This window comes from Drosophila ananassae, chromosome 2R (genome assembly GCF_017639315.1).
Source record: "Drosophila ananassae strain 14024-0371.13 chromosome 2R, ASM1763931v2, whole genome shotgun sequence".
Classification (NCBI taxonomy): domain Eukaryota; kingdom Metazoa; phylum Arthropoda; class Insecta; order Diptera; family Drosophilidae; genus Drosophila; species Drosophila ananassae.
The window spans coordinates 13,989,422-14,013,155 of record NC_057928.1 but is presented as its reverse complement, the minus strand read 5'-3'; the positions used below and the strand labels follow the sequence as shown (position 1 = coordinate 14,013,155).

At 38.7% G+C, this 23,734-nt stretch overlaps 1 protein-coding gene across 13 annotated transcripts; it reads left to right on the top strand.

Annotated features, from left to right (window-relative positions):
- The first annotated feature begins 7,803 nt into the window (after nucleotides 1-7,803).
- On the top strand, nucleotides 7,804-21,293 carry LOC6493330 (collagen alpha-1(X) chain). Of its 13 annotated transcripts, none has more exons than XM_044714598.1 (13): nucleotides 7,832-7,929; nucleotides 8,189-8,317; nucleotides 14,069-14,198; nucleotides 15,285-15,613; nucleotides 15,729-15,954; nucleotides 16,020-16,682; nucleotides 17,807-17,851; nucleotides 17,917-18,114; nucleotides 18,180-18,224; nucleotides 18,946-18,987; nucleotides 19,048-19,305; nucleotides 19,524-19,593; nucleotides 19,904-20,046. In XM_044714598.1, exons 2-12 carry the CDS (start codon nucleotides 8,294-8,296, stop codon nucleotides 19,547-19,549), a joined length of 1,986 nt encoding a protein of 661 aa, XP_044570533.1. In that variant the 5' UTR covers nucleotides 7,832-7,929; nucleotides 8,189-8,293; the 3' UTR covers nucleotides 19,550-19,593; nucleotides 19,904-20,046. The 13 variants fall into 13 exon arrangements, with proteins under 13 accessions (XP_001957536.2, XP_044570533.1, XP_044570537.1 ...); XM_044714600.1 differs by having other exon boundaries at nucleotides 7,833-7,929; nucleotides 19,048-19,158; nucleotides 19,222-19,305; nucleotides 19,524-21,293; XM_044714594.1 differs by having other exon boundaries at nucleotides 7,833-7,929; nucleotides 19,048-19,158; nucleotides 19,222-19,593; nucleotides 19,904-21,293.
- Nucleotides 21,294-23,734: the final 2,441 nt, after the last annotated feature.

Here is a 23,734-nt window from a genome sequence, read left to right as displayed (position 1 = left end):
TATTTTCGAGATGAAGGAGGACTTGCTGAAGCGTGAAATCTGACTGAAAATAGTTTGGATTGATGGATGGATTAAAAGATTCGGTACAGATCTGATTAGCACGAACTGAATTTGATTTAAACCGGATGCCTGCCCCATGACTCGATTGACTCAGTCGAACGGCCTTGGCAAAAAACTGCACAAAAATATGTGCTAAACGCCAAATTTATTTACGGATTTCATTATGGCCACCATATCGAGAGGGAAGGAACATCTTTATGCATCCATTCCCATTCCCCCGTGACCTCACACGCCGTTAGCCTGACAGAATAAATCCGCTTACTTCAATTATTACACGGAACGGATTAAGAACTTGGAAGTAGAAGCAACTTGGCTTAAACAAACCGATTCTGTGAGAAAACTGTCGAGCTTCTTGCTCAGGGTTCTTCGGATTTTTGATTGACGTGCAAATTCGAAATCCCCCTTTGGAGCAGTTTGTTGATTATATTTGATTTAAGAGAGACAGAGTAATTAAAAATGTTCATGGGAAATTAGCATGATCGGAAATTATTCAAAAATTATATGTTTTTTATATAATAATTCAAACATTTATGCTTATGCGGGGGGAAATAAATTAAAACTAATATAAATAAATACATTTTATAAAAAGGAGGAATTAAAAGAAACGTCGAATAAATTTCTGCTTAATTTGTTTAAAGAGGTTTCAAGATTTTCCATTTGCATAAAATTCCGCCACGACGATTCAGTAGAACAACGCGATGCGAAGAACCAGAATTTGAAGTTAATTTTTAAGCCAGAGTCGAGAAACGAGAGACGAGGCTTCATTAACAAAGGCAATATACCTGTTCTTAGGCGCTGGCCAAAGATTAATTGCCATCGCTTTGGCCACAATGAAGCATTTTGCATAATATTTTCAATCAAACGGAGCGTCAATGAACGCTCCAAACTATTGAAATTAAAAGTTACCGAAGATATATTTGGTATTTTGGTTTTCGGGGGAGAAGAAAACCTCAAATCGAAACCGAGAGTTGCGCCTGCGATTACGCAAAGGTCTCAAAAATAAACTGTTTATAATAAATAAGCTATGGCTGGGCCATTAGATTGATTACTATTTGCCACACGCAAACTTTCCTCAAATCCACTCTTTTTATCTTCTGATGTTATTGTCGGTTATTTTGTTAAAATCTATAAATATTGATTGAGTTTGTGAAGGTCAAGTTTAGTCCGGACTCCAAGCCCGGGCCCTGGCTCATTAAAACTTAATGGACACTCGACCGTTTTTATTTTATTTTCAAAATAGAACATCTTTTATGACGCTTTACACAAATTGGTATTAAGCATTGGAAACGACTTCTGCTAGATTAACTTGTCCAGCTTTATGGGCTTCATCAAAATTTAAATGCTCTCCTTTCTGGTATTCTGATCTCGAACGATTAGGTAGACATTTTAAAGCTTGTACAGGACTGTCCAAATAAACTTGATCGGTTTGTTTCAATGTTGGCCTGTAGTTTTGCTGACGTTAGTAATTAATGAGGAATTTATCTAAATTCTTGTTTTTGGGTATTTTTAGTACGTACGTTTGTATCTCGAAACGAGATTAGCATGCTTATAAAAGTTTCATAAGGATCGGATAGTGTGCAAAAAAAAAAATAAAGCAAGTTTGCATCATGAATATGCAATCGAAAAGTTGAAACATTTCTTTATGGAGTTGAATGAAACCCATTGTCTGGCTTGTTCTAACTGGCGAAGCGAAAGCGGAAAGATTGTTAGAAGATTTTTTGTATACTTAATGGGACCACACCTTTTTTTTCAAACACGAAAATATATAGAAGATGGCCATATTTGAAGGCCAGTAATTATATCTACATACATTCCCCAAAGCTTATGCAAATTTTATAAAAATCGAAAAGTTCGATGAAAGTTCTTGCTAAACGAAAAGTAAAAGTCTTTCTTTAGAAATTGAGAATTTGTCTGGTTATTGTTTGCGACGACTTTCGTTGAAAGTAAAAGCCCATTAAGCAGATTATCGCTTTTCGATGTTTTCTTTTCAATATTTTTGTGAATAAAAACTTTTGTTGCTCCTCATAATGAAATCATCATGTTTTACATGCCAGTTTTCCAATTCATTCCCAAAAATAAATCACCAGCTTGAGCAGACCACCCGCAGATTAGACCATTCTCAATCTCACCTCAAAATTGACACCACCTTTAGAATAAGTATACGACGGGTTGTGCGTCAGCAAGTTCCTTGAACTTCACACAGTTACCCAAAATAGATGAACGTGGCAGGGCGCGTCGAGTGAGACAGTTTGGTGGCTTTTAGCTTAACGCGATGCTTAGTTATTATAGAATATTATATCACAGCATAACCAGTATCCTCTGGCTGACCATAATTCTGTCGACCCGATAGATATTATCATTCAAATGGCCCCACCAAGCCGGACCTGCAACATTTGCGCCATAAAAATAGTGTGCTGAGCCAACAGATCATTAGATATGCTCCGAAACTGAGAAGATTTGAGTCTCGGGGGCTGCAGATCGAACTGGAGACAATGCCATAACTTTTATGTAAAAGACACTAATATAACACTTTCAGATAAGAAACTAGTCTGAGAGGTATTCGAGAAAGAAAAGTGCCATTAACACTCTATAGTATGCTATGGAAATACGCTCGGATCGTGTCGCGCTCTCAAAACCGCACTAAATTGATTTCAAATTCAAATTTATGCGCACACATTTCGCCCGAATCAAATCAGCAATATTTTGGCAAACAAAACAAGCTACCAAACGAACATTTGATTAAAATCACAAAAAATCAAATAGAGAATGTGGTTTGGTTCTCGTTCGCCTATCGTAAAAGTTCAGTTGCTTGAATTTGTTCTTGATTAGGGGTTTTTTTCAAATCAAATTCGATTTATTTGTTCCTTATATTTTTTCAAGATTCAGACTGATTTTTTATGATCCGATTTAAAGTGAGCTTTGTGTGCTAATGACGAATATGAGAATGGACCAAAAGTTGCCTAATTGAATTATTTCTATGCTAATTTTTATTTTTCCCCCTCGAAATAGATCGTAAATGTTTGGTGTTGGATTGTATTTTATGTGATTTTGTTTCTCTGCTCCCCATTAATATCAAAATGTGACACCTGAGCTGGGCAAATATATCAACTTCTTGGGCCGCTAAAATGTTGCTTAATTTGGTACTCCTCTTTACTTTAGTTAAGATTAATGTTTGTTTTTATTTGTGCGAAGGCTCAATGCCACTGCTTTTATTTCGCCTCAGCTTAATTCCATTTTAAGGTGATTTTGGGCTTGTATTTCCTGGCCAACACTAAAAATATGTGACTAGCCGCATTATATTCCGATAAATCGCAAAAGACATAAAATCTAAATGAGCGGGTGCGGTATTTGAGAGCTATTTGAGATTAAAGATGGAATCAAATCTTTAACTTTTGTAAACAATCATTGAACTTCTTGCCATTGAATCTTGAAAGTTAGGACACTAAACTTGAAACAACTTAAAGTCGGGGGTCAGTTTCGAGTTGCCTTAATTTGGTGTCATAATTCAAACAAATGCCTCGCTTTTAAGTTAATAAATATTTATAGTTTTAAGGCTCAGTTGCCTCGAAATAAATATTTAACAGGCTTAGGCAAATAACCGACATAGGCATCGGTTAAAGTGTATCTCAAAATATCTGGCCAATTGAAACGGAAGTGAGAAATCAAAGTTGCTCGGAGGAAACAGATAAATTTCGCTGGGTGTTGACAGTCAACGAGACAAGTGGGTATTGATTGATTGCAACAAGGTGAAGGAAATTTGTTTGCAGTTTTGTCTGACCATGTCTCACCTTGGCACTTGGCCCGCCCCCTAAGTTGTCCACAAAGAAACACACACAGTTTGGCAGTGGATACATGATGTTTTAATGTTCTCTGTGTTCGGCCACAATTTGTATGCAAATTATTTGGTTATGTTCGTTGGCAGCTGCTACTAAACCTCTACCTTGGCCAAAAGGCTGAAACAAGTTCTTGGTGTCTGATATCATACTGATAAGATGGCCGAGCGTGTTAGGTGTCTGGCCAAATGCCCAAGACAATTGCGGCCTGTCATCTCGGACCCGTCATTTGTCTTTCCATTATTTTAAAATTTAATTGGCCGCGAATTCTTGACCACTCTCGTGAATTTCTCACGAATTGAATGATGACCAAATACTAACTGGGCGGCGGATTAGCGATAGCTGGGTCCGCTCTGTTCATAGGCCTGCTATTCTTCTGATTAATATAGTTGTGACTAATGCATTTTTAATGAAACTCCAAGAGTGACATCACAGCAAATTGGTTCGTCAAGCAATTTATTATCTGCCAGAAGTTCAAAAAGAAGTAATTGTAGCCACGTTTTCTCAAATTCTCGACAACTCTTTGAAAATTTCATAAGAATTTTATAAAATAATTAGGAATTCATATTCAAGCATCCCAGCTTGTTAAACCCGGCAGTGTCATTCTGTAAGCGGATGTAAATGTATCTACGCATCTGCATCTGTGACGCATCCGTTTTTGCCTTTCACTTTAGGCCAGCCCTCCAACCGAAACGAGAAAAAGATTCTCCTTTCAACAGCAGCCTGACATTAAAGGATTACTAGGGCGTTTTTTAATCAAGACAATTTTGGGGAGCATGCCAGCAATGAAGTCGAAAGATACGTCCGGGAATGCCCAGAGAACATCGCTGGGCTGGACTGCATAGTTGATTTATTTTTGCTAACCACAAATATGTTGGACACATGGAAAAATATATGATAAAAAAATGAGTATAAAAAATATATTTAAAATGAACTTCAAATATTCAAAAAAATCTGAAAGTTTATAAAGTCACTTTAAGAATGAAATGAAGTATTTCTGGTCCTAAAGACTTGCCAAGTTTTCTGAGTGTTGACTCCAAGAGTCGTCAGATTGCACAAGGGCATCGGGGCAATGTCGTTCAACTTTTCGGTTACATAAGCATCGATGCGTGCAACCCAAGACGGAAGCAGCTGCGAATGCCGACCAGCATCCTATATCAAGGTCGAAGCGAATGCAACATGCAACATGGCCAGGGATCAAGGGACTTGCCCTGCAAAACATGACTCATGGCTGGATATATCATCCCATTCGCTTGAACAATTTATGGTTACGATCTGGGGGAGGCACCCTCGCCATCGCCTTCCCAGCTCCATCATCGTCATCGAAACATCGAGACTCTTGACTCAGAGCCATTGACTTTTGGTATTTTGTAGGAGACTCTGCTGCTGCAACAAATTGATTTTTTGGTAGGCTTTCTAAATTTGGCGTTTCATGTACAAAAATGAAGCCAGCAAGCAATCTTGGCCATTGCGTGGCTTGCCTCCGATTCTTTTTGTTCGCATGAAATATCGATCTTGGGTTAAAGTTGCCCAGCTTTTCGTTATTTCTTTTTTCTCGAATCGAACTTGACTAAGGCTTGTTAAAAGCATATCTTAAATGCGATATTTCTATTTATATTTGATTTCTTGATAGTTTTGCCAGCTTATGAATTTGATTAACGAAATTCAACTTGTTTTGCGACTGATGATAGCTAAAATCTTTTCGGTTTTTTGGGTTTTGTTCTCTCAAAGGTCGTCCAAAAACCACGAAAAAATTAATACCCATGTATTGTGTGACTCGGCGTGGTCATAAAAATAAAATTTTGTGTGGGCTAAAAAAGTTCGCAAAAAGGAAAAAAAATAAAATTTATTTCACTTCCATACACACCAAATTTGGCTTAAATTCCATTTAAATATATATAATTTCTTTATCCCTTTTTCACAGCTCTGAATATCGCAGTGCTCACTTCATATTCATTTTTTTGTTGTCTGAGTATTTTTTTATTTCAAAGTTATGTTTAATAATTTTACTGTCAATGAAACTCTGTCAAAAATGCATTTACATATGAAACAAAACAAGAAAAAAACCTCAATTTTAAATGTTTCAGTTTTTTCTCGTTTTCTTTGCTCCGGTTAACATTACGAAAATAATGCAAAAAAAAAAATAAAATGTTAATAAAGCTTTGAGAATGTTGAAGGATATACCCAGATTATTCAGAGATGTCAAGGTCATCTGGGGGGATTCGTGGCTCGTAATGTAAAAGGAATTTTGAGAACGAGTTTATAATAAAATTTGTTAATCCGTTGACCGAATGAAGATTTAAATGTGACTTAAATTGCCGTTGGCAAAATATTCTCTCCCTTTTTTTAATTTTTCAGCTAAGCCCACGTATATAGACATATTTTAAAAAAGAGCCCCAGCTGCGATGGGTTTTGCATGCTGTGCAGAAATTCGATTATTAAAAATGCTCTTTTTTAGGGTATACTCAAAATATTGAATGTTTTTACTTAAAAAAATATGTTTACAAAAATTTTGATATTTTATCTTGAATATCAGAAACATATTTTGAACACGCAACTTCATACGAAGTTTTCTTAGAGCATTGAACCTTCAGTGTATTCTTCATTTCAATTTTTATTGCAGAAAATACTTACACATTGTTTTTATTCCGAGGGTTTAGACCTTGGCTTAAGCATTGTCATTAAATTCATCCTTTTTTATGCCCCAGAGCGAGGAAGCTGATTATTTTCTGTGTCAATTGCCATCTTCAAGAGCAAAGCTTAAATTGTTTCCCCCTTTTCTTGTTGGAGCCAAGCGACTTAACTGCGAAATTCACTTTAAATGTCAACAGCTTTTCAAAATGTATGCAAAATTCAAAAAAAGAACCGCTAGAAACGTTCTAAGACTTATTTTAATCGGATCAGCAAACGGAAGCATGTCGCAACTAACCGAAAAGGTGTCGGAATTATGTTATATGGATTAGGCTATACAATTTCCTATCTGACATGGGGTTCGTGATCTCAGAGATTAATTTCTTGGCTACTGTGTGAGTTCATTTCAAGATTTAGAAAACACATTTATAATCTAGCTCATTTGTGATCAATGGCAGAAAATTTATTATAATTATAGCTCTTGCATACACAGGAAGAAATACTAGCGTATACGGAAATCGAATGGATCATGCGGCAAACTCAATAAAACTAAACCCTGTTTCTTGCATAGCTTTAATTAAATCAATAAACCATCTAAATAATTTTCAGCAAAAAATAAAACTTAAAACGCCAGTTAGAACTGCCAAAAGTCGGGAGCCAAACGAACGAACAAAAAAGAAATAAATACATATATAAATATTGAAAAAAAAACAACAATCTCTAATCAATATATAGCTAAAATATCACTATTCGATTAACGATAAAATTAAATCAAAATAAACACGAAAAACTCGAATTTTCAATTAAAGACAAAAAATGTTCTTTGGACAAACAAAACAGAAGACAATAAAACATAAAAAAAGCGAATAAATAAGCTAGAGAAAAAAAAAATCAATCTTTAAATATTAATGAACCCAAGAACCTGAAAGTGAAGTTAAATTCTTGAGACACGCAAGCAGATCCTCGCGAGAGAAGCGCGAAGACTCAATCCTCAGAGAGGGTTACAATTTATCAAGTATACGACCCGTAGCTCCGGCGTATAGTGGCGTAGTTGGAGCTCATCTCTCCGACGCCGCTTGGCCAAATAAATTAACGAGTCCGGCGAAAAAAGCGTGCATAAAAAATAAAACTCGTTTCACTCACACACTCACGCACTTTAAGCCCAATAGCTCTGTCACCTGGACAGATAGTGATGCGGTCGGAGTGCGCCAGTGTATGGGTTAGGAGCTGCTCTCAAGTACACTGAGCGAGTCTCGAAATTCGATTTCAGTTTTTTTGTGTGATTTCGTTTTTTGCCTTTTTGTTTCGCTTCTGCCTCTGTTTATATGGCAAAGACGCGATGCGTTCATCTTCAGTTCGTCCACATCGGTCACCACGGTATGAGCTCTAGTTTAGGCTCTTAAAAGTAAATACTAAATTAATATTTGTGATCTCCTCACACCTGAAACACCTGAACGGAATCCCCAATCCCAACATTCCCACATCCCCACTGAACTGTAATAATTGCAAGGATAAATAAAAATAATATAGAATTTTTTTTCCAAAAATTCTCAACTTGCAATTTCAAAACTTTAAATCTCGACTAAATTTTTAAAACTAGTGTGAAAACTGTGATTCAAATTCAATGCAATTAACGAATATATAAACATTTTCTTCTTTTCAAGATTGGAAATTGGATAACTCAGTTTATTCCATTCAAAAATTGATAATACCTAAATAAATATTTACTGGCGTTCCTTGTGTCAAAAAACCATAAAATTCGTTGAAAAATGGCGCGTGCAGCTTTGTGCATGGTAAGTAAATAACAACAATTTAAGGAGATATTTTTTTGAAAATCTATATTTTGGGGATCCTATTCTTTAAAAAAAAACATTTTATATAGGTAGCCTAAGCTACCGAATTAAGTGTTATTTCATCTCTTGTTTTAATTACCATGGAAGTCAGTTAGTAGGATGTCAATAGCACTTAGCACTCGGCTAAAAATATTGTCAAACAAAAATGTATACAAATAAAGGGAAAAATATGCGTCTGACTCGTATATTTGATTGAAAACGAATAGTGAAGGTTAAAAACTGCAATCAGCGGTTTTGTAAATCCACTAACCCATTATTACGATGGAATTTCAATATCTATTTAACGAGCTTAACAAGTTTGAGTCAAATTGTAACTATTTCGGCTCGGTTTTTGTCTAGTTTATTTGCCAAACTAATGCAACTTAGTTGGGCGAAATGGATGGCCATCAATTATGGCCAGCAATAAAAATAAAAGTGATACCCAACCGGCATTTTTCTGGACAAACAAATAGTATAAATACCGGCTATTTCGAAACGATTCGATGCAAACGTCAGGCACTTTTATTTACTTTACCTCACAACGCAAAAAGTCTTGCCCAGTTTTTGGTTTCCTGACTGCCTCATCCCACAGAATTTATTTATTTGTTGTCATTTCGAATTGAATCGATATTCGTAATTTGTTTTGTTTTTAGTTAAAGTGCAAAGAAGACGATTCAACGCTCAAAAATGTGGCATTCGAAGTCTTTGTTGTTTAACAAAATAAAGCGTATATTTAGGCATTGGCCTAAGAGAGAGAGTTGAAATTAAATGATTTAAAATATATGCAAATTAAGCTTTGTATCATCTGTAACTCGTATCAGATCCGTATATTTGCGAAAGTTAAGCTTAAATTAAACGATGAGTCAAGGACTTGCTTCATTAAGAGAAACTATCGCAAAACAGTGTTAATTTGATTATGGCCAAAAATTCTTGGATAATTTCTTAGATAATATCGCCAAAAGCTGTTAATTTTTTCACTTCAGACACCCGAAAAATACTGTGTATAAAAGGTGTCATAATGATGCTCTAAGTGAGCTGCGATATTATCTCGGTTTCGGGATTCGGGCTAGAAAAGTGGTTTCAGCCACGGGTTCTGTCACCTGCCAAAAAGCCCGTCGGCGCGTCAAGTGTGTCTGTCTTTGACCCCTTCCTTTTGGGGTTAAGCGTGCTGAGTTTGCTTAAATTTTTTCTTTTTTTTAGCTATATTTTTTCTTTTTTTGAGTTTATCTCGACAGCCAGCGTGTGGCTTAAATCCCTCTGGTTCGGGGCGAGAAATTCAGCCAGACACGTACGCAACGAATAAAAAAAGCAACCAAAGCCAAAGTTGAGGCACAAAATATTGTTAATGCCTCACAACAAGCGTTGACAGGGAATTTCTTCTCGGGCCACAATTCTTTCTTGTTTTTATTATAAAATTTGCTGGCCCATCTCCCAAAAAAAGAACGTTCTTGTGTGGAATTTTAAAGAGTGCGCGGATTTTCTTCTCGGCATCTGTGCATTGCAGATTTGTAAAGATTTAATCGTTCGTCGGGAGGCGAGTTGAGTCATAAACTGGAGTAGCAGAAGCCGAGTGACTGGCATGACCAAATAGCAAATAGTTGGCTGCTCGCCTAGGCAATTGAAATAAATTATGGCATTTGCTTTACTCTCAAATAGGGCATTAGGCATGTCCGTTAGCTACTTTACTGCTACACAATATCGCAAAAAATCTAGAGCAGAAAATAAATTAAATTTACATCCGGGATTTGGCTGCAGGGCTTAAAAACTGTGCTACTAAGTTTAGAAATAAACAACTAAGGTTCTTCACTCTTACTTCATTTCCCTGGGCCAGACCCACCTTTACGTAAGAGTTCATGGAACTTTGACGAAGCCCCCATTCACTTTTATGGCTAGTCGCTGCTTCTATTCTTTTCACTTCCCGCTATGACTTTCGATATTAAAGGCCGAAGATTCGTTGTTTGTCTGCCCATTAATTTATGGCTGCTTTTTGTGGCAGGCAAATTTTAATATGAAATCTATACGTGTATCTCTAAAATAAAATCTAGAAATGCAAATTAGGTCTTGATCGCTCGTTAGCGATTAGGGGAGACAATGGCCAAAGGCGGCAGCTGAATTTGTTAGGAGGTGATGATGATGACGATGGCTAAGGTGGAAGAGGAAGTCTTCGGGCTGGTTTAAATACGAAAACGAAAACGCTTCGCCAAAAGCATTTATTAACTCCCCAAGCCAAATGCCAAAAGTTGAAAGTAAAAGTTAATGTATGATGTCACCCGGAATGCAGGCAGCAAGTGTGCCATGCCCAACGGTTTATTTTTTAATTGCTTCAATAAATCAGAACAAGTCGAGTGGAAGTTCACTGACAGCCGTCTCCCCCTTCCAAATTGAGATATGGCGATGCGTTAATGAGATACATTGTGTGGACAAATTCCCATCTTTGTCTGAGATCAACCTAAGACCAACACATTTGTTTGGCCATCGATGAGGAATGAACTCATTAGCACAGTTCTGCTCTCAAAAGATTCTAGATGTGGCGCTAATTAAATCCGTGCCCGGATTAACTGGAAAATCAAAAACCCAAAAGGCCATCGCCCATAGCTGGTTATACGTGTTTCTCCAAATAAAAAAACGAATTAAATTATTATTAGTATTCTGATTTTTTCCAGCAGAGTTTGAGGTTCTAATGAGTTTTTTTGTTGCCAGGTAGGCTGTTTGGCATTTTTATCGTCCGGCCATTTCATTTCTCATTTTATGGAAATGTTTGTTGCACAACTCCCCCGACAAGATTTCGTTGAAAAGAAATTTCACAATTTTTTTTCACGACTGTTGTGCAGCCCGAAACTGCATCCCCGAAAGAGATTTCATCGATTAAGGTCGCATCCCACTGCCAGTTGCATTTTAATTCGATTTGTCAAAAAAAATAATATGAATTTCTTATGTTCGATCCATTGGCCGCCGGCACAAGATACTCATTGACCTTGAAAAGTATAAATACTTACACGAAATAAAAAAGTTTCCTCGCTCCAACCATCGCCAAAGGGCAAAAGCAGTCAAGATGCCTCGCCGAAAAGTTTGGATGGATGACTAAACCGGTTTACTGGGGTGCCAGTTTGAAGCCTGGGATGATGATGATTATGATGATGATGCTGGTTACGATGTATGTAGCTGAAATCATGTAAACATCCCAAGTAACAACATCTTGTGCGTGCGAATAAGGCGATTGATAAACTGTTTTGCCCATGCTCTGTCGGCGGTGAGTTATGCAAAATGCAAAAAGTATCTTTAAGATTCATTGGCTCATTGTGCATACTGGCATCGAGAACTGCAGATTTTATTCTCAAGGCGGAGTTGTGCGTTTTTTGGGTCAACTCGACAGCCGCCAGTGGCTTTGGATGATGTATGCGAACGTCTTGGAACTGATTTACTGCATTTGCAACTAAAAACTTACCTCTTCGCACCTCTTTCATGACTGACGTTTGAATTCATAATTGTGGCCCACATTTGTTGGCTGGATTTTGCGTTTAATTGATTGGCAATTGATTAGATTTTTTGTGCGTCTGTACACGGCTTGAAAGCGGGGCTTGGCTTGGCACCCCGTTCACTCAATTTGAGAAACTAATTACCCACGAGAAATGAGATTGTCAGTTATTGGCCTAGCCCAGTTAGGGGAGATTAGGGTAAAGTTCACTGGGGCTTTATGGCAATGAGAAATTAAATAAATAATTCGGGGACTTGTTTTCCAGCAATTTCTGATCAACTTTGTTGGCTTATGACTTCCCCTTCGGATAACCTTTTTAGTGGTTCTCTTCATTCAGAATTCATTAGCACCCTAGTCACTTAACTGAAAGCTCTCCACATGCAATCAATCAATCCATCACTTGTGGCCCTATGTTTTCTTTGACTTTAACTAAAGGAAAACTTCCGCAATATGTTCCTTTCCCAGAGACAAAAAAGTTTGATCTTCAGGTTCAATCGACCTCAGTTACAGGTTGAAAATCAATATCGCCTGAAAATTATGGAAAACTTTTGTAATAACTTAACCATGCCATCCTCTCGAGGCACGCAATGAAAAGTTACAAACAAAAATATTAAAACCCGGTGGAAAAAAAACATATTTGGGCTTGAACTTTATTTGTGAAAACCTGCCCTCTGGCACGGCAATGTGGGTGAGATGGAAACGACCTCCGATGTCAGCGGCTGCCAGGCAGCTTGGCATAATAAATTAAAAACAAAACTACACATTTTTTGGACACATACATATTTTTTCATAATTTTGTAGTTAGTGTCTTATTGATTGGTGGCGAATATTTTGGAGCAGCCGATTTGGCAACATTTTAAACTTGAAGATATGCCAATCAAAAGACAGTTATCCAGCAAAAAGCGGCAGCCAGCGATTTGCATTAATAGCGATTTCATATTTCTGCCATTTGGAATCTCCATCAAGTCCGACGCCGATTGTCGCGATTGGCGAATAAATTTGTTTTATGAGAAATTCATTTGTCTTTCGGTTTCCTTCACATGGTTTGGTTTTCATTTTGTTTGCACCCACAAAAAAAATATCTATATATATTGATGAATAGAAAAAATAGCAAAATTATTGACCTTATCGGAGCTATTGAAAGATGAAATCTGTAGCGGGTGTTAACCATAAAATGCCATTGTTAGTAAAATACTCGTAATTATGGCATTCCCTCTTTTAACCTTAACACCGAACACACCCTCAACAAAGAGCTGAGATCTAACCAAATCGTAAACGAATTAATTAATTGGCTTTATGCGAAGGTCGGTCTATACACCTGCCCCCCTGAAGCTTCTTTTTTGGCGACATATTTAGGAAATATGACTCGCCTTTATGATTTCTATATTAGGATATGGTTACTATAAATTTCCTAATAGAACTCGTTTCTGAGAAGGAAGCCTTGGCCATGCCGGAACTTGGCTTGATTATGTTAACTATATGGGCAATTTATGCAAATCAGTATGAACAAAATAAAGAATTTATATAATATCTGTGGCCCGAAAAGATGATGATCCAACGATTAAGTGGGCCAATCGAAAGCTTACGACCAACACGATCAATAATCGTTCTGCGAATGCCGACAAGTGCGTTAAAATCTAAGCTAATTGTCCATTACTGTCTCGACATCAGGCAACTAGTTTTTCCTCGCGACCAGACATTTTCGCGATGGCTGCCGCGACCAGACATTTTCGCGATGGCTGCTGTGACAAATCATGGGAAATTAGCATGTGCAAATCCAGTTTCGGTTTCAGACAAAATTTAAATGTCTGTCAACATTTGACGAGTGCACGAAGAATGCGCTGTGATTCGAATATTATGCCTTTGACATTTTGCCAGTGATTTTGGTGAACGGTTTCGGGGTTTTCAGTTTTCGGCTTTCGGCTTTTGGTCTGGTTAAATGAATCGAACCGGATCTAAATGGCTGCTGATTTGGTTTTGGGCCGCAAAACGAGCTCGAGCAGCCAAGTCGTCTTTTTGACTCATCTCCGTACGCTCTCCGGCCACAATATGCAAATTGTGCGAAGCCAAGCCAAGCCAAGCCAAGACTAAAATCTTTGAGATACAATAACTCGCTGTGGGGGCGTGCCATGAATGTGACAAATCTTTCGACAGTTGTACAATTTGGTTGCGGGCTTGCAAGCTAGACAGTCCCATTAATCATTCGTTTCGTTTCTTTTATTTTCTGTGTTTTCCAGGCCGTCGCTTGCATCTTGATGCAATGCGTCTACTCTGCCAAGTTCGATTCAGAGAACCGTCGTCTTATCCTCGATATTAACGACCAAAAGACAACGAATCAGCAATACTATTCGTCAAACTTTGACACAAGTAAGTGAATCCGATTATCTATCCTAGCCGCTTTAATCCATCCCCAAAAAAACATCCAACTCGAAAATTAGACCAAAAACCAATCCAAAAACCATTAACTTTGTAAAAAACCCAGTTGAGTTTTGTACTTTTCATATCGTATCCATATCGTAGACGTACTTGTATATCTTGAATATATCCCCACATCCATGCAGTTAGTTAGTTTTCGTTTTGTTAACTCTATACCGTTTTAAGTAGCTAAATTGACAAACAATTGTTATTGTAGTTGTTAGTAGTACCTTAGTCTTAAGTATTTGTACTGCCCCCCGACCACGCCCTTGGATAGTTCAACCAACTTACATTAATTAATCAAACCCTCCCTAAAACTCGAAACAAAAACCAATTGTAGAACTCTTCCCATAAATATATATACATTATATATATCCTTGTAGCAGCTTACTAAACTCACCCAGTAGAAACCGTAGTCTGCGTCGTAGCTATACTCAAATTGTAAATATATATACACGCTCAACAATCAAATCCACCATTATCTATATCTCTCCCTCTTACCCTATGCTACTTTCTCTTTTTCCTTTACACACATATAAATATACTCTTTCTTCTACAGTTTTTTGTAAGCACTTTTGCGCTTCAGTGGCGAAAAGTTCTGCAGGAAACGTCTTTAAAAATGCTTCGCATACTCATAACTCTACCTCACCACCTCGAAATTACCCAACCTGATTACCAAAACCAAAAAACAACAAAACAACCGATAAAAAAAATATTTAAAAAATCCTACAATAGCACACAAAAACACCAACATTTTCCTTAAACGAATCATCATTCGATTAGGTTCAAACCAGTGTGAAAACTTTCAGTTGCAGCGCCCTTTCAGAGATCGCAGTTAGATCGCAGTCAGTTAGTCGAGAGTCGTAGGGTTATATGAACACACCATTTCCAGGTCCTCACAGCACTCCTCCAAACAAACAAAGCACACACCCAACAAACCACACAATCCAAAAACGTTATACTCTAAACATTACTCTTTCAAAACCAAACAAAATCCCCAAAAACCAATCCAAAAATCAAACCTAAAACACCACAAAGATGCCTATCGGTATGGTTATGATGTCGGCAAGACCGGCAACTTCCACCACGAAACGAGAGGTCCTGATGGAGTGACCTACGGCTGCTACGGCCTCATCGATCCCTACCATCTACTCCGGGCAACACACTACGTGGCCGATGCCCACGGTTACCGCACCGTTGAGCCGGAGAAGCCGGTGGAGACCTTCCCACCACACCTGTACAAAGAGACTGACGGAGGACCCTCCGAGCCAGGCATCCTGCTCCAGTGGGACGAGCTCTACTTCCCCATTGGATGTGGAAAGTTCGCCAACGGAGCCCAGCATGGTGTTCCCTACTTCATTGAGGATGTAAGGGGTTTTCTCAGGGCTGGTTTCTGACCTTTTTCCGAAGGGATACCTTCGGAAAAATATTGGAAACCTTCCCAGTAAAGATCCCCCATCTGATCTGTGTAATATTTTGCAGTACAAAGAGACCAAAAAAAGCTCCGATGCGATTCCATCGTTCAGCTCCAACAGTATTGTGATCAAGGGCTCCGACCAGAAGAGTCTGCCCATCCACAAGCCCGTGGGACCCATTGGCCAGAGCACGGGAATCTTTGGCACCGACAAGGGCCACAGCGACCACAGTCATCCCGGCGACCAGGCACCGTCTTTCCACTCAGTGAACACCCTGCTCCCGGGCAGCAGCAGTAAGAAATGAGCGCCACCGACATATCTCCGAATGCGGGACTCCAGTCTTTGTATGTTCTTCTAGATGATGGCCAGTACGTGCCGGATAACAATCCCTACAAGCATGTGATTGGACCCAATGGAGGAAACGGAGGCAACGGATCTGGAGGCGGCTTCGGTGGAAACGGAGGCGTCGGCGGCAACGGAGGATTCGGACCCAATGGGCCGGGAGGCCCGAAGGGACCATTTGGACCCAATGGGCCTCCTGGTCCACCTGGACCTCCGGGTCCGGTCGGCGCGGGAGGAGGAGCCTCAGGAAAACCGGTCTATAAGGACGGCGATCGTATTTCCGTCGGCAGCGGTTCCGGAATCGGCGGCGGTGATCGTTATACCACCGGAAACGGTGGCGGAGCTGGTTCCGGCGATCGTTATTCCACCGGAAACGGTGGCGGACCTGGTTCCGGCGGTCGTTATACCACCGGAAACGGTGGCGGACCTGGTTCCGGCGGTCGTTATACCACCGGAAACGGTGGCGGAGTTGGCTCCGGCGATCGTTATACCACCGGAAACGGTGGCGGAGTCGGTACCGGCGATCGTATTTCCGTCGGCTCCGGCGATCGTGTTTCAGTCGGCAGCGGTTCCGCAATCGCAGCCGGCGGTCAATACCGCCCCGGCAATGAGGGAACCTACACGAGCACCTACACGTACACCGAGACCGGTTTTCCTGGGGCCATCGCCTATCAAGCAGGTTAGCCCTCCACCGATTTTCTACGCTTGGGAGAGCAAAATTTGAACGAGCTGCAGCTGGAGTGGAAAAAAACCAATGGCTTTAATCTGAAATATTATAAATCATAAGGACATTACCTCTTTCACAATATTTTTCAATCAGTTCGTTCAAATTTTCCTCTTCAATGACTTTAGTTTTAGTTTCTCTTCGCTTAATGTACTCTTACGTCTCTATACAATAATTTTATAATTTAAATTTTAAACTATTTTAAGCTCTATACTTTTCGTTTATTTTCAGCCAAGAAACAATGATTTCTGAATCGTAAACACACCCTATATTTTCTATAATTTTTATTTGGCTATAGCCCCAAAAACACACACATATAAGCTAGGCAATTCTAGGGCACTTTTTTGATTTTTAGTTACTCCTTATCAGAGCACTTCTCCCAAGAGCGCACAATTCCCTATTTATTATATATATCTCACTCTATATCCTATGCACAACAACAAAAAAAAGAAATCGACTGAAATGATAAATGATTTTTTATGATTTTGTTTCTCAGCATACATATTCATTTCCGACTGAGATGCAATCGCAGTTATATCACCCATGCTTGCACCGATTCTTCAGATACACCCCACACAGATACACCCACACCGACACACACCCCATTTATTGTAAAATAATTACACACACCGCACATGAAAAAGTTGAAAAACCGCTTGAGCAATGACTACTAACCAACTCTATAACTGCCACTAACTAATTACTTACTTTTGATTTATTAATTGTTTATTGTTTATTATTTGGTGTTCGGTTCCTGATCCCCTAACTAAAAAATAAAACTCCCATAGTTGATACTAATCCCATCCTACTTGATTGCTTTATTGTTTTGATTTTTGTGTTGGTGTCGGCCTAGACCGTTTAGACTGTAATTTTTAATGTAATCCTATTGTAATTAATAATTGTAGACCTGTTTTTTTTTAGAAAACCCAATGTAGTTTTTAAACAAACTATTGATTGTAGTTAGACACTAGATAGTAGTAATTGTATCTTGTAGTTAAAAACGTGAGCATGTAAAGACAGACTTTCCAATGAAAATTACTAATCGAACGATTTCTATAAATTTTAAATTTCCTATCCAGATAACGGTAAATATAACCCTAACGCCAATGATGGTCGCTATTCTGGTGAGTTTCTCCTCCCCTTCTTTATTAAAATGGTATACTAATTTTTAAATTGAATTCAATTACAGGTATTAACGATGGAAGATATTATCACGATGATTCTGGCAAATATGTGCACGTTGAAGGCCCAACTGGACCTCCGGCACCCCCATACGTCCATGTGGTTGGACCCGAGGGCGGATACGGCGGCGAGGGCGGCAATGGAGATGGCGGCGGCGTAGGCCCCGGCGGCCCAGGCGGACCAGGCGGACCAAAGGGACCCGGCGGTAATAATTTATCTTTTCAATGGGTATATCAGAGTTTTTTATTTACTTTTTAATAACAAATTTAGGCCCCAAGGGACCTCCCGGACCTCCCGGACCACCCGGACCACCTGGTAAGATTATATAAGCCAACTGCAATAGGATATTGTTTCTGAAAGCGCTAAGGTGACCACCCTAAACCTAGAGCTGCCACAAAAGTAAAACATATCGAATCAAGTAGGCTGTGATTCCTCCTCTTGCCTCGATTAAAAGTTATTTTTTCATAACCCTATGGGCAATGGAGTTTCAAATCATTACAGTCGGTCCCTTTGAACCGAAAGGTTATCTCTTTACCTTCTTTTCTTCTATTTATTTTTACAATTTTTATTGTAATAAAATGTTTATTTTTTATTATTATTATCTTTGTTGTTTGCCTGCGGAATATATGCCTCTTCATATTTTTATTTTTCTTTTATTTTTACTTTAATTAATTACCATGGGTCCTGATTCCGGAATAACAACACGCCGCCTCTAAGAGACCTAGCCTTTATTTTGTTTTTTCTTAATTACTTTTTTTTACTTGTACGCTATTCTATTTTATTTTGAACTTTTTATTTTTTCGAAACCTTCATTCTTCAAAAGTTTCATACTGGCCTCCCAGGATACTATTCTATATTTTGTTTATTTTTTTGTAATTTAGGTTTCCATTCACATTAATTCTTTGCCAAGAGACTGAATATTTGGTTAACCCTTATAGTTCCTTCCTCAATATACTACAAAAAATATTTTTTTTTTATAAATTAATTTTTAATTTTTACCTGATACCATAACCAATATCTTATTAAAACTCATCAGGACCTCCCGGACCCAAGGGACCTACCAAGCCTGGACCTAAAGGTATAATTTATTCAAATAATTGGATTTATATTCATTAATTTTATAATTTTGAAAAATCAGGACCTTTCGGACCTCCTGGACCACCCGGACCTCCTGGACCTACCCGCCCTGGCCCACCAGGACCCCCTGGACCTCCTGGACCAACCCGCCCTGGCCCACCAGGACCTCCAGGTATAACTTTCCCAAATAATAAACAATTTAAGAGATTACTAATAAGGAATTGTTTTAATCCAGGACCTACTCGCCCAGGCCCACCGGCCAACGATCCTCGCTACTCGGACAAGGAGACTCCTGGCTACCTGCCACCTGTCCAACCGGGTAAAATCTCCAAAATTCCGCCCCCATCCTACTCACAAGTCATTCAAGTTGAACCCCCCAAAGTAGTTTATAAGCCGAATTACGAAAAGAAAGATGATTATGTGCAGAGAGTAACCACTAAGCCACCACTAACCTATATTCCTCCTTCTCCTTCCACTCCCAAACCCTATGTTCCCGTTCCTGTTCCGCCATCCCAAAAAATCACGACGATCGTACAGCCAAAGGTCCCGGCTATCACTATTGAGAAGGATAAGCCTAAGAGCGTTCCGCCACCGCCAGTGACACCGGGTAAAGTTGAAAAGAACACATACCTACCGCCACCACCACCGACCCCCAAATACGTGACTAAGACATCTACACCCGCACCGATTCCGGTGCAACCGTACCAACCCTCGACCCCCCGACCATTTGTGGTTAATACCGCCACCCCAGTTCCCCAGACTCCACCGACAATTAGGTACCATACGCCACAGGTACCGGCAGTGACCGTTCCTCCGTACAAGCCCGTGACCGCGAGACCGACACCACCTCCCCAAGTTTACGTTGAACCCAAAGTAACACCTCGTCCCTCTCCACCATTGCATGTTCCATCGATCAGCGAGTCCTGTGTGTGTAACGCCGATAAGACGCACTCATCGAAAAGCACCCTTACCTCCACCACCACCACCTCAACCACCTATCCCAATCCAGCCTCTGTTGACTTTAACAAACAATTTTCCGGCTTCAACGGACAAGCGAACTTTGGCAGCATAATAAACGCCATGTCACTCACACAACTGCCGGTGATACCTCAAGCTCCTGGACAGCCGGCCTTCTATCCCCCAGACAAGATCCCCAAGGGGGCGGTGATCGCCCTCATGCCGGTGGTTATCCTGCCGCAGGAGTACTATTCCAACTGCGAAGAAAATTCCGTTTACCAACACTCGAACATCGATCCTTTCCCGCTGGGCGTGCAACCGGCCTCGTTCAGTCTTCACTCCGTCCTGACTGGCTCCGCCCCGAAGGACCAATGCATGTGCCCATGCTCCTGCACCCAGAATCTGCCAGGACGTCTTCACAAGAAGCGCGAGACAAGCGAAGCCGACGCTCCAGTCGCGGCTAAGGCCGAACCCGAAATCAAAGCTGAGCCCATTCCGGCCGCATCCGAGGAGGTCAAGGTTCAGGTTGAGACCAAGCCAGTTGCCCCCGAAGAGGTTAAAGAGAAATTAGTGCCTGCTGCTTCCGAGGAGGTCAAGGTTCAGGTTGAACCCAAGCCAGCTGCCTCAGAAGAGGTGAAGGAAAAGGTTGAGCCCGTGCCAGCAGCTTCCGAGGAAGTTAAGACGAAAATCGAACCCGAGGAAGCCAAAATCCTGGCTGATCCTAAACCAGAAATCAAGGCAACTAGCGAGACGAACTAAGACAAGGACATAAAAAACCAATCCAATCCCGATCCCTTATCCAATCCCAACCTCAATCCTACCTCCCCGAAAAAAAGAAAAACTAAACCTAGTCTAAGTGTTTTTAGTGTCTGCCAATTAGGGCCAAAACAGCATTTAAAAAAAATGGGAAAATTAGCTTGGAGCCCTGGTTAATGTGTTCGATTTCTTGTGTTATGAATTGGATTTAAACGATTATGTAATCAGCAGTTTTTGGGTAAATGCACTCCAGACCGCCTGTCCACGACCCACACCGATGCTCTCCATGTAAAATATCATCATAAACTATATAAATACTGTATAATCGAAAAGTTTCTATTGTAAAAGCGAGAGCACCGGAAAATTGGCAAATTTAAAAAATTGTTTTGTGACATGTTGTTTATTATGCATTTTGTGTATGCTTCTTTATTATTTTCTTTATGATTTTGTTCAGTTTTATTTCTTTATGATTTTTTAAAAACTTTAGTTCTTAGTTTATTTAATGTCTACTCTAATAATGATTGAGACGGAATAATGAATTGTTATGTCAAGAGAGAAAAATTGAAATTGAATAAAAATTAAGAAAAAAAAATATATTTGTTTTCCTTATTATTTACTACTCTAATGCGCTTCGAACTGCATCAAAAGATTGGAAAATTCAAACAATCAAAATTTGGACCAATTTCACAGGCCAACAGCAAAAAATCTCCACGCATAATTTTACCTGCTCCATAACCTTTAGGCTCCCCTGAACCAAAGTCCAGAACAAACATAGGTTCTATCACCCACCGTTTCCGCGGTACACCTAAGAGAAGAAATTGATCAAATTTTACCATATATTGAATTATGTAGGCCGTGAAATGGCTACGACCATCATTGTTTCCAGTACATATCATTTTTGAAATGTATGTGTACCAACTAAAATTAAAAAATGGTTTCTAGCAGTTACCATATCTTTGGAATACTCATCCAAAGTTGAAATCTCAGATTTTCTACGTTAATTTTTGCTCTTCTATGATTTTTCCCCAAACATTTTTCTATGGAAGATTTTTATTTTCTTATTGAAATCAGTAGATCATACCATGTTTTAATTTTGGATTTAAGAAAAAACTCGAAATAATTTTATTGAATTTAATATAGGTGGTTCAACAATATTTTCTTAAATTAAATTGGAGTTTTTAATCTCATATTTTCAAAAAGTCATGGCTATCTAAAACTGTTTCTATATTCAAAACGTATCTATTGCAGGTTCAGCTTGTTTAGTAAAGCTTTACAGAAGTTGTAGATAGCCATGACTTTTTGAAAATATGAGATTAAAAACTCCAATTTAATTTAAGAAAATATTGTTGAACCACCTATATTAAATTCAATAAAATTATTTCGAGTTTTTCCTTAAATCCAAAATTAAAACATGGTATGATCTACTGATTTCAATAAGAAAATAAAAATCTTCCATAGAAAAATGTTTGGGGAAAAATCATAGAAGAGCAAAAATTAACGTAGAAAATCTGAGATTTCAACTTTGGATGAGTATTCCAAAGATATGGTAACTGCTAGAAACCATTTTTTAATTTTAGTTGGTACACATACATTTCAAAAATGATATGTACTGGAAACAATGATGGTCGTAGCCATTTCACGGCCTACATAATTTAATATATGGTAAAATTTGATCAATTTCTTCTCTTAGGTGTACCGCGGAAACGGTGGGTGATAGAACCTATGTTTGTTCTGGACTTTGGTTCAGGGGAGCCTAAAGATTATGGAGCAGGTAAAATTATGCGTGGAGGAAAAAAAAAGTTGGAAATTGTCGGCCTGTGTTTTTGGCCAAAATCATGATGTTACCCCTTTGAAAAATATCGAAAAATGGGTCCAAAATGTTGTTGCCAGGTTTTGATTGAGAATGATTCTAATCGAAGTTATAAGATCGGGAAGGTATGACATTTTGGGATCTGCCGATTATTAGTCAAGTTATGCAATTTTTTCCATTAGGAAAATACAAAAATTGGTCTCACGTTTCAGATACTTTTTAACTTGGCCAAAATGGGAACTTTTTAAACACTGCTTGTTGTATATCTTAACTATTTCTCAACCGATCAGTAAACGCAATACCATTCCACAATCAGAACTCTAATGCGCTTCGAACCGCATCAAAGGATTGGAAAATTCAAACAATCAAAATTTGGCCCAATTTTTGGCCAAAATCATGATGTTTCCCCTTTCAGATACCTTTTAACTTGTCCAAAATCTGAACTTTTCAATCACTGGTTGTTGTATATCTTAATGAGGGAAGGGAATATTGACCCACCACGGGGGCCATATCTTTGTTTATAATTATCAGATTTATTAGCGGAATACCTCGAGCGGTTTGTTTGTAGATTCTCCAACAATCTGAATCAAAATTCAAGAAGAAATATTTTTTCGATTTTTTTTATTAAACTGGGCTTAAAAATTGGGTGAAGCAGCACATGAGCGCCACTGGTGGATAAGTTTTTAATATTGAGCTGTTGGCCATACTGTGCTACCCGAAAGTATACTATTAATAAGCGTTAAATATATTTCCAAAATAAAGATGAAAGGTTTAAAAAAAACTCCATTAAATTTAAAATCATTTCAAATAATTTCCAGATATTATGTGCCTCACTCTCCATTTTAGAAGCTTTAAAAAATTGCCTTTAATACAGATATTGTAATTTACAGAAATCGTTGTGATATATAAGGATGCTGAGAAACCGTATAATTGATATTTGGAAGGGAGCAACCACAAACAAATAAGAGTCTGGCAACAAAATGAAGGCCAAATAAAATAAACTGCAGGAAATTCTAGAAAAATTAAAGAGAATAATAAAAAGGGGACTTAATATATATAATCTGTAGTTGAATTTTAAAGAAAGGTAAAGGTAGGATACCTATGATTTCTTTTTGCTTAATTTTTAACCAATTTGTACATTTTGTTCAAGTTTAGTTTCTTTCATATTCTTATGAGTATTTCGCACGCGTTTATTATGCGTGAATGGTTCCTAAATAAAGGGTCT